The sequence below is a fragment of the Pan paniscus genome, chromosome 18, assembly GCF_029289425.2.
Source record: "Pan paniscus chromosome 18, NHGRI_mPanPan1-v2.0_pri, whole genome shotgun sequence".
NCBI lineage: Eukaryota > Metazoa > Chordata > Mammalia > Primates > Hominidae > Pan > Pan paniscus.
Window position 1 is genome coordinate 16515839 of NC_073267.2, and position 13507 is coordinate 16529345.

The 13507-nt window shown below is 50.9% G+C and overlaps 1 protein-coding gene and 1 long non-coding RNA gene across 3 annotated transcripts in view; one reads left to right on the plus strand and one right to left on the minus strand.

Annotated features, from left to right (window-relative positions):
- LOC117974254 (ATP-binding cassette sub-family C member 6) overlaps positions 1-13507 on the minus strand; it is an 84577-nt gene that overhangs the window by 36743 nt on the left and 34327 nt on the right. For both annotated transcript variants that reach the window (XM_055099404.2, XM_055099405.2), the window contains exons 13-20: positions 12668-12811; positions 10954-11041; positions 8798-8873; positions 6657-6783; positions 6265-6441; positions 2669-2836; positions 1702-1876; positions 161-236 (exon numbers count right to left, since the gene is read on the minus strand). In XM_055099404.2, coding sequence (XP_054955379.2) covers positions 161-236; positions 1702-1876; positions 2669-2836; positions 6265-6441; positions 6657-6783; positions 8798-8873; positions 10954-11041; positions 12668-12811 — 1031 coding nt within the window. The remainder of the gene's footprint in view (positions 1-160; positions 237-1701; positions 1877-2668; positions 2837-6264; positions 6442-6656; positions 6784-8797; positions 8874-10953; positions 11042-12667; positions 12812-13507) is intronic.
- Positions 1-13507, plus strand: part of LOC129394137 (uncharacterized) — a 56778-nt gene that overhangs the window by 18568 nt on the left and 24703 nt on the right. The window lies entirely within an intron of this gene.

A 13507-nucleotide genomic window follows, 5' to 3' on the forward strand; every position in this document is an offset into this window, starting at 1 on the left:
GTAAATTATCCCTCAGCAGGGCACCATGGGGGGACTTCAGCAGGTTCTCTATCCATAATGGTTTTGGTTGCCCGCCTAAGTGCCCGAGATGCGGGTGGTCCCTTCAGCCACTTCAGCTTCAGCCTGTGCCCTTCTGAGTGTGGCGCCATGGTGGACTCACCTCTCGCGTCTAAGCTCGGGCCTCCTGCCTGCAGAGGTGCCTCTGGGGTCCTTGGTGCTGGTCCCAGGTTCTGTTTCTGCAAGGTCAAGAGAGTCCTGTCACACAACACAGCCCAGATACCCACTTTGACACCCACTGACTATGTGGCCTTAACCGCTCTGACCATCCATTTCCCCTGATCTGGCTCCTGCCACATCTCCAGCAACCTCTCTCAACACCCCACTCTGAGTTCTTCCAGGAACATCTTTCAGGCATTCACTCACTCATTCATTTCTTCAATCAGTGATAACTGAGCACCTACTATGAACTTGAGGTTGGAAAAACAGCATTTAACACTGTACAAAGTCAAGTTACCTCTGTTTCCCCCAACAGCCTTGCTCAAGCAGTTCCTTGTGTCTGGAATGCTCTTTTCTGGCTAACTCTCACCTACCCTCAGGTACCATCTCCCCTAGGAAGGACACCTCCCCACCACTATCCCCCAGGTGTGGCCAGTAACTGAAAGCAAATCTGTAGTAGTTTAACCACAGACCTGTAAGCAACAAATAACTGCTACTGTAAGCTGCTAAGATTTGGGGGGCTATTTGTTACACAGCATCATCACAGCAAAAGCTGACCAATACAAACGGGCAAGTTCTATCTTCAAGCTTCAGGACTGTGACATTGTGAATCAACACTTAAGGTTTTAACCAGGGTGGGCCAGTGCTAAGCAGATGTTCTCAGAAGAAGCAAAGCCTGAGATTGAGAGAGACCTGGATGTGAATCCTTGCTTTGTCATGAAAGGATAGTATAGAGTGTAGCGATTAAAAAACACATTCTCTGGAATCAAGTTGCTTGGGTTCAAATCCCAGTGCTGCCACTTACAAGCCATGTAACCTGGGACTAGTTCCTTAACTTCTGGGCCTCAGTTTCCTCATCTGTGAAATGGAAATGATTCTAGTACCAGCCTCACAGGGGCATTATGTTGATTAAATGAGCTAACCTCTGTGATGTGCTGTTAGTTGCTACTTTTCAGTCATTGTGGGTGAGCTTGGCTTGGCAACTTTACTTCCAGAACCTTGCCATGTATCCAGCACACTGTTTTTTTGGATTATTAGAAACCCTAGCTAGCATGGTGTAGCTTTCTAGGCATCAAAGTCCTTCTTGGGCTGTCTCCATAGCAACTCCAAGCATGGACTCTGGAGCTGGACATACTCAAGTTCTAATCTTGTGACCTTGGGCAAGTGATTTAACTCTCTTTGCCTCAGTTTGCTCATCTGTAAAATGACAGCAATAACTTCACATGCCTCTGGGGGTACTGTGAGAATCAAATGAAATAGTGTATGTTTTACAGAAGCACTTAGCACAGCCCCTGGCTCATAGATGGTGTTATTGGCTATTCTTGGAGAAAGGTGACCTATGAAGAGAGCTGTCTGCTTCCAGGCCTAGGCCTGCAGACAGGGTGTGACCAGAGCACTCCATTCATGCCAGTAGGACCCTTTGAGCCTTTTCCCCCAAGGGTGGCAGGAGCCAGGCATGGAGAATCAGCAAAGCCCACCTAGTACCTCCTTCTCCTGTATCTCCTGGCTGTCTGGCTTGATCCAGAAGACACATGAGGGCCCCCTTCCTCTGCAGAAGCTCCTGGTAGGAACCCATCTCTGCGATGGCCCCATTTGCCAGCACTATGATCCAATCAGCCTGGGGCAGGATGTGGAGTGCGTGCGTCACGAGAATCCGTGTCTGGGCAGGGAAGGGGTAGAAGTTACACACATGTGGCTGGGTGCAGTGGCTCATGCCTGTAATCCCAACACTCTGGGAAGCCAAAGCATGTGGATCACTTGAGGCCAGAAGTTCGAGACCAGCCTGGCTGACACGGCTAAGCCCTGTCTCTACTAAAAATACAAAAAATTAGCCGGGCGTGGTGGCGGGCACCTGTAGTCCCAGCTACTCGGGAGGCTGAGGCAGGAGAATGGCGTGAACCCGGGAGCCGGAGCTTCCGGTGAGCAGAGATCGCACCACTGCCCTCCAGACTGAAAGGCAGAGCGAGACTCCATCTCAAAAAAAAAAAAAAAAAAAAGAAAAAAGTTACACACATGTGCTTGGCCAGCCTCCTGAGCTGGGGGTTGGGGTGGGGGTATTGTCCCTGGACTCAGAGTGGGGACAGCTCCCCTTCTTGTGCTCCTGCCGCCTTTCTTGTAAACAGCATATCCAAATAGAGAAACAGAGGGGACTCCCTTAGCCTGTGTCTCAAAACAAGAAGACAAGGAGTACATCTGACCCTGGCCAATCATCCAAGGCAAAGCTGTAGTAGTTAAATCACAGATCCATAAGGAAGAAACACCTGCTGTTGTAAGCTGCTGGGATCTGGGGGTTGTTTGTTACATAGCATTGTCACAGCAAAAGCTGACCAATACAAAGAGGAAATTGGACTCAAGTGGAAGGGGGAGGTGAGATACACTTGGGTTAGGACTGGATGCTAAGTGCTTCCTCTGCCTTTGCCCTGTACTGTCTGACACATGTTCCCAAACTTACTGTTCCCTGGAGTAGCCCACCAGGCCCAATGACCTGGTTGAAGACATGCTGGCCAATGTGGGCATCCAGGGCCGCCAGGGGGTCATCCAGCAGGTACACAGCTGCCTTTCTGTATACAGCCCGGGCCAGGCTCAGCCGCTGCTTCTGGCCTCCGGAGAGATTCATGCCCTGTGGCCACAAAAGGAACAGTGGCCTGAGTCAGCATCTACAGGGTGAAACTGGGGTGCCCAGGCTGCGGCAGGTCAGGGCACACCTGCCCATCAGGGTGAGGTACAGCTCAACATGCCTATTCCCTGGGGACAGGCCCAGCTTCCAAGGCACTCGCTCTCAAGCCAACAATGCCTCCATCCTTACCCGACCTCACTTCTCCACTTCCCAGGCACGCTTCCTGGAGGAGTTACCTACACTTCCCAATCCACTCTGTCTCCTCCTGCTCACTCTCTGTATCCCTTTGAGTCCAACTCCTGTTTCCCTTTCTCCATTGAGACCACCATCCATTTCCCTATTCCCTCATCCAGTGGCAGCTTTTCAGTCCTACTTTTTTATTTTAAATTTTAATTGTTTTCTTTTAGTTTTTATTGATATGTAATAGTTGTAACTATTTGAGGGGCACAAGTGGTATTTCGATACCTGTAGGGCAGTGGTCCCCAGCCTTTTTTGTACCAGGGACCAGTTTTGTAGAAGACAATTTTTCCATGGACCTGGGGGCAGGGGGATGGTTTCAGGATGATTCAAGCACATTATGTTTATTGTGCACTTCTATTATTATTATTACTGTTGTTGTTGTTGTTATTATTAAGATGGAGTTTTGCTCTTGTCACCCAGGCTGGAGTGCAATGGCATGATCTTGACTCACTGCAACCTCTGCCTCCTGGGTTCAAGCAATTCTCCTGCCTCAGCCTCCTGACTAGCTGGAATTACAGGCACCCACTACCACGCCTGGCTAGTTTCTGTATTTTTAGTAGAGATGGGGTTTCACTATGTTGGCCAGGCTGGTCTCGAACTCTTGCCCTTAGGTTATCCACCCACCTTGGCCTCCCAAAGTGCTGGGATTGCAGGCGTGAGCCACTGCGCCCGGCCTACTTGTATTATTATTACATTGTAATATATAGTGACTCACCATCATGCAGTATCAGTGGGAGCCCTGAGCTTGTTTTCCTGAAACTAGATAGTCCCTTCTGGGGATGATGGGAGGCAGTGACAGATCATCAGGCATTAGATTCTCATAAGATCCCTCACATGTGCAGTTTACAGTAGGGTTTGTGCTCCTAGGAGAATCTGATGCTGCCACTGATCTGACAGGAGGTGGAGCTCAGGCGGTGATGGGAACAATAAGGAATGGCTGTAAATACAGATGAAACCTCACTCGCCTGCCCTCTGCCCACCTCCTGCTGTGCTGCCTGCCCAGTTCCTAACAGGCCACAGACTGGTGCTGATCCATGGCCCAGGGGTTGGGGACCCCTGCTGTAGACAATATGTAATGATCAAATCAGGGTAACTGAGATAGTCATCACCTCAAATATTTATCTTTTGTATTGGGAACACAACAATCCTTCTCTTCTAGCTATCTTGAAATATACAAGTAAATGATCATTAACTATAATTTCCCTTGTGCACTATTGATTACTTTAACTTATTCCTTCTATCTAGGCCTTCTTGTCTTTCATTCATTCTTTTAAAACTTATTTTTATTTATTTTTGAGATGGAGTTCCACTCTGTCACCCAGGCTGGAGTGCAATGGCTTGATCTCGGCTCACTGCAACCTCTGCCTACTGGGTTCAAGCGATTCTCCTGCCTCAGCCTCCCAAGTAGCTGGGATTACAGGTACGTCACCATGCCTGGCTAATTTTTGTATTTTTAGTAGAGATGGGGCTTCACCATGTTGGCCAGGCTGGTCTCAAACTCCTGACCTCAAGCAACCCTCCCGCCTTGGCTTCCCAAAGTGCTGGGATTACAGGCATGAGCCACCGTACCCAGCCATTCATTCATTCTTCCATTCAGTCATTCCACTAATAACTACTGCCTCGTTATCATAAACCAGGCATGGTTCCAGGCTCTGGGGAAACAGCAATAAGCAAAACAAAGTTGCTGCTCTCTTAATGGATCCATCATTCTCATGAAGGGGACAGAGACAGGCAATCCATAAACAAGTAACGCAGACAGCACATCAGGTGGAAAGTGCTATGAAGAATAAATAGTAAAGCAGGGGGAGCCAGGTGCAGGGGCTCACGCCTGTAATCCCAGCACTTTGGGAGGCGGAGCTGGGTGGATCACTTGAGGTTAGCAGTTTGAGACCAGCCTGGCCAACATGGTGAAACCCCATCTCTACTAAAAGTACAAAAAAAAATTATCCAGTTGTGGTGGCACATGGCTGTAATTCTAGCTACTCATGAGGCTGAGGTGGGAGGATTGCTTGAACTACTCATGAGGCTGAGGTGGGAGGAATGCTTGAACTCAGGAGGTGGAGGTTACAGTGAGCCAAGATTGTGCCACTGCACTCCAGCCTGGGCAACAGAGCGAGACTCCGTCTCAGAAAAAGAAAAAAAAAAAAAGAGAAAAAGCAGGTGCAGGTGTAGGGTGCACTAACATTAGCAGGGTGGCTGTGGTGGTAGATAAGGTGGTCAGGAAAGGCCTCTCTGTGAAGGTGATAGAAGTGAGGGATGAGCCCTGGGGACTCCTGGGGAGAGCTTTCCAGCAGAGGGAACAGCAGTGCAAAGGCCCTGGGGCCAGAGTGTGCTGTGGGGGATCAGGGAATATCACAGAGACTAAGGTGGCTGCAGTAAAGCTGAGAGATGATGATGGGAGATGGGGCTAATGGATACCAGAGCCAGGTCACAGGGACCTTGCCAGGGATTGTCATGACTTGGGCTTTGTCTCTGAGGTAAATGGGGAGATCACCTGAGGTCCGGAGTTTGAGACCAGCCTGGCCAACATGGTGAAACCCTGCCTCTACTAAAAATATAAAAATTAGCCAGGTGTGGTGGTATGTGCCTGTAATTCCAGCTACTCAGGAGGCTGAGGTATGAGAATTGCTTGAACGTGGGAGGCGGAGGTTGCAGTGAGCCGAGATTGCATCACTGCATGCCAGCCTGTGCAACAGAGCAAGACTCTGTCTCCAAAACAAAACAAAAAACAAAACCACAAGTGGTGGGCTGGATTTGGCTTGGGGTCACAGTTTGCCAACCCCTGCCCAATCCATAGCTCCAGATGCATATATCCTGTTTCTTGGACATCTCTGTCCAGACCCCTTGGTGAGGCCCAGAGAGGGGAAGCAATTACACCAACATTACTCAGCAAGGCAGGGCAGAGTAAGACAGGAGTCTAGGTCTTCTCACTCTCAGTTGTCAGAGAGCTCCTCACTGCCAATCCGTGCCACAACTCTCTGCCTCTCTCTTTGTGTCTATTTCTGCTTATCAATTAGTGATTACGTATTGAGCACCTAGCATGTGCTTGACGCTGAGCTGAGCCCTTTTTCTCCGCTACTTCCCTAACCATTCCTCTCATTTCTCCATCATACTGCCCATGATGAGTCGGGGACCCAAATGACTCCCAACTGCAATGTCTCCCTGTCCCAAAAAGACCCCCAAACTCTCACCTGCTCCCCAATTGAAGTGTGGACTCCCTCAGGGAAGCTGTCCACATCTGGCTGCAGGGCACAGGCTTCTAGAACTCTCTCCAGCCAGGGTGGGTCCAGCTCCTGCCCGAAGCACACATTCTCTACCACAGAGGTGTTCTGCACCCAGGCCTCCTGGGGCACGTAGGCCACAGCACCCTAAAACACAACTTACTTTGGTCACAGGAGGATGATGGGGACAGAGGTGGGATAGGTTTTGAGGAGCAGTGGGAGCTGGGCTCTCAGTGGTGGGTGAGAGGTGGAGAGAATGAGTGAAAGTGAACTTGGCTGGGATGGGGAGGGTGGGAAGGCAGCGAGGAAGTGGGGCTTTCAGGATGGGGACATCCTAGCAGACAGGCTGGGGGTGGCCTCACCTCGATGCTCACGAACCCCTCCACCTTTGACAGCTCCCCAAGGAGGGCGGACAGCAGGGAGGACTTCCCTGCCCCCACTGGACCGACAACAGCCAGCAGACAGCCCTGGGGCACCGTGAGGTTTATTCTGGACACGCAAGAGGGGAGACATGACTTTGGTTAGGGTTCAGCCCGCCTCTGTGAGGAAGGATGAGCCCCAGACGGAGCTGAGCTTTCCTGCTCTGGGAGTCTCCAAGAGGACCTGTGGGGCTGTTCTTTCTCCCAGTCCTTGTCTAGCTATTTGAGGAACTATCCTGTGCACATCTGTGCATGTACACATGCACACAAAGCGTGCACACATGCATGCACATTTGCACACTCATACAAGCATGCTAGCATGCACAGCAACACAATGTGGGCACGCATCCACACACACACAAGTGCATGCACATACCCAATCAATCCATGCTCACACGCATACATGTGTGCACACATGCACACCACGCACACACACACACACAGAGTTGACTATAGCCTGAGGGTTTCACCAGCCTGGCCTCCTGCCTTGGCTCTTGCGATAAATAGGCTCTTTCCTCCCTCCCTCCCCCTACTCTTGGTCCCGCCCCACTCCTGTCCGCGTCCCACAGCCCATCCTCCACCCAGTGACCAGAGGGATCTGTTAAAACCCAAGTCAGATCATGACACTTCCCAGCTAAACCCGCCAGCACTCCCATTTCACTCAGGGTCAGAGCTAAAGTCCTGACCATCAGGAATGACATCTCCCGCCTCCTTCCGCTCTGTGCCTCAGCTGCTCGGCCCTGGCCTTGCTGACCTCCTTGCTGTTTCTTGAACACAAAAGGCCAGTGGTTCTCACCTGGGGGTGACTGCATCCCCCAGGAGTCATTTGGCAAGACCTAGAGATATTTTTGGATGTCACAACCAGTAGGGGGTGCTGCTGGCATCTAGTGGGTAGAGATTGGGTCTGCTAGACATCCCACAATGCACACGACAGCCCCCAACAAAGAAGTTTCAGCCCAAAATATGAACCGTGCTGAGGTTGAGAAACCCAGGTCCAGGCACTCTCCTGCCCCAGGACCTTTGCTGATGCCATTCCCACCGCCTAGAAGGTTCTTCTCCCAGGCCGGGCACGGTGGCTCATGCCTGTAATCCTAGTCCTTTGGGAACTGAGGCAGGTGGATCTCTTGAGGTCAGGAGTTGGAGACCAGCCTGACGAACATGGTAAAACCCATCTCTACTAAAAATACAAAAATTAGCTGGGTGTGGTAGCATGCACCTGTAATCCCAGCTACTCGGGAGGCTGAGGCAGGAGAATTGCTTGAATCCGGAAGGTGGAGGTTGCAGTGAGCCGAGATCATGCCATTGCACTCCAGCCTGCGTGACAGAGCAAGACTCCGTTTCAAAAAAAAAAAAAGACAGCTCTTCTCCCAGACACTCCTTCCTTATGATCTCGGCTTGAATGCAAAGCCTTCCCTCGCTAGACATGCCATCGTACTCTGTTCCCTTGCTCTGGTTTTCTGTTTGGGCCTCACCTCTATCAGCATGTCACCCCAAGAGAGCAGGGCCCTTGTCTGTTTCCTTCGCCCTATCCCCAATACCTAGAACAGAGCGTGGCCCATACCTAGTGCTCTATCGATGAAGTGAGTGAATGACAACCAATACAAATACTACCTGGGGCATATTCCTTCTCTTCTTAGGGAGTTTCAGGGCTGTCTGAGATTTTTGGCCACAAAGACCAAGCGATAGAGTTGGAGACTATAGATGATCATGACCTCGGACTGATACAGGAGGCACAGAAGTGAGCACAGCTGATAGGGCTGAACCTTGGGGCTCCTCTCAGCCAGCCCTCCCTTGGCATCGTCTTGGCCAGCCTGGGAGCACAGGGGTGTCTCCCCCTAATGGGGGAGGCTCAGATGCCCTGGTCCCCATCTGCAGGAGATACTGGTCTGTGCTGTGCAGGTCCCCACCTTCAGGAGGTAGAGATGTATCCTGAGAACCTCCCCGGCAGAGCCCCAGCCCAGCCTAACCCACCCTCCAGTCCCAGGCTGGAAACCTACACCACCTCTCAGGTGGGAGGCAGCAGGAGCCCCACGCATCTTCTCCCTAAAAACATGAGGCTGGTTACTACGGGTGTCGTTCTGTACCTGTGGAGGCAGGGAGGGCTTTCCTGGGACCAGGCGAAGGTGGCACTGTGTATGGTGATGCAATCCTTCCCGGCAGCTGCAGGGCACAAGAGGCCATTTACAGGAGACCCCTGACCTGGCCGGCCTCTGCATCGGAGAGGCCCCCAGGCACCATCCGCCGCCCCCCCAGGGGCAGAGGCTGCAGAAAGAAATCTCTCCCACTGAACAAATTGCCCTGCTACTCACTGGCTTGTGGGTGACCCCGCAGGGTTCTTGTTCTGTCCGTGTCCCATGGCTACATAATCCAGGGGGAGGCAAACTGTGGCCCAGAGACCAAATCCTGCCTGCTGCCTTTTCTTATAAATAAAGTTTTATTGGAACACGGCCACATCCATTCATTTCTATATTTCATGCTTTGAGCAGTTGTGACAGAGACTGTGTGGCCCACAGGCCTAAAATATGCACACTCTGGTCATTTATGGAAAAAGTTAGTGAATTTCTGAAATAAATTATCATCAAATCCCAGCCTTCCCAGAGTGAAGGGGGTGTTATTAATTTCACTGTGGCCGGCACAGTGTCTCATGCCTGTAATCTCAGCACTTTAGGAAGCAGAGGTGGTAGGATCACTTGAGGTCAGGAGTTTGAGACCAGCCTGGCCAACATGGCAAAACCCTGCCTCTACCAAAAAATACAAAAATTAGCCAGGCGTGGTGGTGGGCACCTGTAATCACAGCTACTCGAGAGGCTAAGGCAGGAGAATTGCTTGAACCCAGGAGGCGGAGGTTGCAGTGAACCAAGATTGCACCACTGCACTCCAGCCTGGATGACGGAGTAAGACTGTGTCTCAAAAATAATACTAATTATTATTATTATTATTTCACTGTGATAACAAGTGTAATTAGATTAGTGGTTCTTGATCCTTAAGACGTAGTTAGAATCGCCTGAAAGATTTTCTAAAAATCAAAGCTCTCATGGCTTAGCCCAGATCAACTAAATTCATCCTCACAATTAGCTGCTATAATGATTAACATGCCCATTTTGGAGATGGGAACACGGAGGCTCAGAGAGATGATCTACTTGTCAGGATCACCCAGCTAGTCAGTGCTGGGGCTGGGATTTGGACCTGGGCAGTTGAATGCCACAGGCTCAGCTTCTTACCACTATGTGGGTGTCTTCCAGGTACACAGTTTGCCCAGATTCTTCATTGCAACAAGGGAGAGGGTGTCTTGGCCCGTGGCGTAAAAGAAGGATGGGGTGGAGGGGGAAGCCCAGGTAACTTGAGCTTGGTAAGTCTCATCGTGCAATGGTGCTTGAAATGTTGCTATTTTCCAGCTTGATCAAAATGCTGTCATGCTTATTACCTGGGACTTTCTGCATGAGGACAAGGACCTGGTCTGTTAGAGCAGGAGTCCTCAACCCCCAGGCCACAGACTGGTACCAGTCTGCAGCCTCTTAGGAACTGGGCCATACAGCAGGAGGTGAGCGCAGGGCAGGTGAGCAGAGTGTCATCTGTGTTTACAGCCATTCCCCATCACTCCCATCACCGCCTGAGCTCCACCTCCTGCGAAATCAGCAGCAGCAATAGATTCTCATAGGAGCATGAACACTTGTGAACTGTGCACGTGAGGAATCTGGGTTGCGTGTTCCTTATAAGAATCTAATGCCTGATGATCTCTGTCTCCCATCACCCGCTTTGGGGCCATCTAGTTGACGGAAAGCAAGCTCAGGGCTCCCACTGGTTCTACGTTATGGTGAGTTGTATAATTATTTAATTATATAGTACAATGTAATAATAATAAAGGGCACAATAAATGGAATGTGTTTGAATCATCCCAAAACCACGCGCCTCGCCCCGGTCCGTGGGAAAACTGTCTTCCACAAAACCAGTCCCTGGTGCCAAAAAGCTTGGGGACCACTGTGTTAGAGTGTTCCCTGTTGTACACCCAGGATGGTACAAAGTGGGCGCTCAGTGAGTGGTCGCTGAATGGCTAGCAGAAAGAAGAGCAGCACGGTGCCAGTTTCCAAGTGACACGCAGATGGCGTGATCTGCACGTGTCATCCATTGCCCGCAGCCCCCATCTCCCCCCAGTGCTGATGCTGGCTTGCCATTATGGGCCGGGGTGGCCCCCACATCCCCACATCCCTCCCACACCCCTCCTGCCAGACTCAGCACTCACTGCTTCCAGAGGAACTTGAGTCTACGGCACCAGGGTCAACTTCTTCCAGGCAGAGGAAGGTGACCAGACGGTCAAAGGACACCCGGGCCTAGGAAAACCGAAGCCGCAGGTCACCCAGCAAGAAGAGCAAAGAACTCGGGTTTTGGGTGTCGGTGTCTCAAGATGTGTGGCAACAGCTTCCTGTCTACCAAGCTCTGTGCATAGGAGGCGTGAGGACAAAGCTTTCTAGTTCATGGGAAACGATGCAACCCAAGTGGTGACCTTGATGGTGGTGATCTCCCACCTCTGCGATCCTACAAATCAGTGACACCGAAGCAAGCCAGCTGCCATTCTGCAGACAAGATCTGGGAAGAGGATGGTGGCTTTTCCAATAAGGTTATCAAGCCATTATGTGGAACAATTTCAAATGTTGTCCACCTGGGGGCGCTCTCTCCCAGTCACAAACCCATCTTTGGGGAAGAAAGAGACCAGTCGTTAAAATAGAGATTAGGCCAGGTGCAGCGGCTCATGCCGGTAATCCCAGCACTTTGGGAAGCCAAGTGCAGGAGGATCACTTGAGGCCAGGAGTTGGAGACCTGGGGAACATAGCAAGACTCTTTGTTTCTACAAAAAATTAAAAAAATTAGCCGGATGTGGTGGCCCATGCCTGTAGTCCCAGCTACTCAGGAGGCTGGGAGGTAGAAGCATCACTTGAGTCCAGGAGTTTGAGCATGCAGTGAGCTGAGATGGTGCCACTGCACTCCAGCCTGGGTGACAGAGTGAGACACTGTCTCAATAAATAAATAAAATAAATAAATAAATAAATAAATAAATAAATAAATGAGGCGGCCAGGCGCGGTGGCTCATGCCTGTAATCCTAGCACTTTGGGAGGCTGAGGCGGGCTTATTACATGAGGTCAGGAGTTCAAGACCAGCCTGGCCTGGCCAACATGGTGAAACCCTGTCTCTACTAAAAACACAATAAATAAATAAATAAGACTGGGTGCAGTGGCTCATGTCTGTAATCAGCACTTTGGGAGGCCAAGGTGGGCAGATCACCTGAGGTCAGTGGTTCAAGACCTGCCTGGCCAACATGGTGAAATCTCATCTCTACTAAAAATACAAAAAAAAAAAAAAAAAAAAAAATTAGCTGGGCATGGTTGTGCATGCCTGTGGTCCCAGCTACTTGGCAGGCTGGGGCAGGAGAATCACTTGAATCTGCGAGGTAGATCTTGCAGTGAGCCGAGATTGCGCCACTGCACTCCAGCCTGGGTGACAGAGTGAGACTCCATCTCAAATAAATAAATAAATAAAAATAAAAAATAAAAAACATGGAGATGGCTCAGGTATGCCGCCGTTTCTTGTTTTCATCATGCTGAAAGGACTACGGATAGCAAAGGAAGAGAAACAAAATCGCTTTGTATAAAAAAGGGAACTGACATGATTGCTTGTATGTGGAATTGCTGGGCAGATGGACAAGTATGCATGTCCTGAGGGTGTGTGTGGAAAGGTCTGCACATTGCCCTCCAAAGGCTGACCCCTTCCAGATGTATTTGCTGTACTCTCTGCCCGCCTCTGTTCTTGCCCCTACCTGCCTCTTTTCCAGCTCCACACCATCCCTCTCCCCCCCACTCTGTCTTCCCTCTCCTCTGCAAATGGCAGGGGTAGGGAAGCTGGAGCCAGGTGTAGCCCACGCACTCTCCCAGGATGGCTCCAGCCCTTGCACCCACCTCACCTGGACGAGGGAGTGGATGGAGAAGGGCAGGAAAGCCTGGGCCTTGTTGAGGATGTTGAGAACTGTGAGAGTCACAAAGGCTTTCTCTGCATCCATAGCATTCTCGGCCACCAGAGTGTGGACAGCAAACACCACCAGTGCGACCTGGGGGGTGGGGGGGACACATGGGGCAACAGTGAGACACGCAAGCATGGATAGGGCAGCCTGGGCAAGCTGTGGTGCCTACACGGTCCATGTGGCCCACCCGCCATGTCCGCATGTGCTTCCCTCTGTAGATCCCACTCCCAGTCCTGCTAACACATGTCCTCTCCGCAGTCATAAGCTACATAAGGCTCTCTCTAAAGACACAGCGCATTGCTAATGGTGATGAGTGCGCAGCCCCACGGCTCTAGGCGTCACTAGAACCTAGGGGAGAACCTAATGCCTCTAGGTTCCAGGCATCGGGGGACAGCAGAGTTTTTGATCTTGGTAGCCCTGTTGTTCTAGACGTGGTGGAACTTGTGATTCTAGAGTCCCTTGGAAGATGACTCTAAAGTTGCAGGCAGGAGCAGCACTTGAGGGCTCTAAGTGTTGGCGCCATTTGTGGTGCTTTTTTTTTCTTTGAGATGAAGTCTTGCTCTGTCGCCCAGGCTGGAGTACAGTGGCATGATCTCGGCTCACTGCAACCTCTGCCTCCTGGGTTCAAGTGATTCTCCTGCCTCAGACTCCCAAGTAGCTGGGATTACAGGCGCCCGCCACTGCAACCAGCTAATTTTTGTATTTTTTGTAGAGACAGGGTTTCGCCATGTTGGCCAGGCTGGTCTTGAACTCCTGACCTCAGGTGATCCACCCACCTCGGCC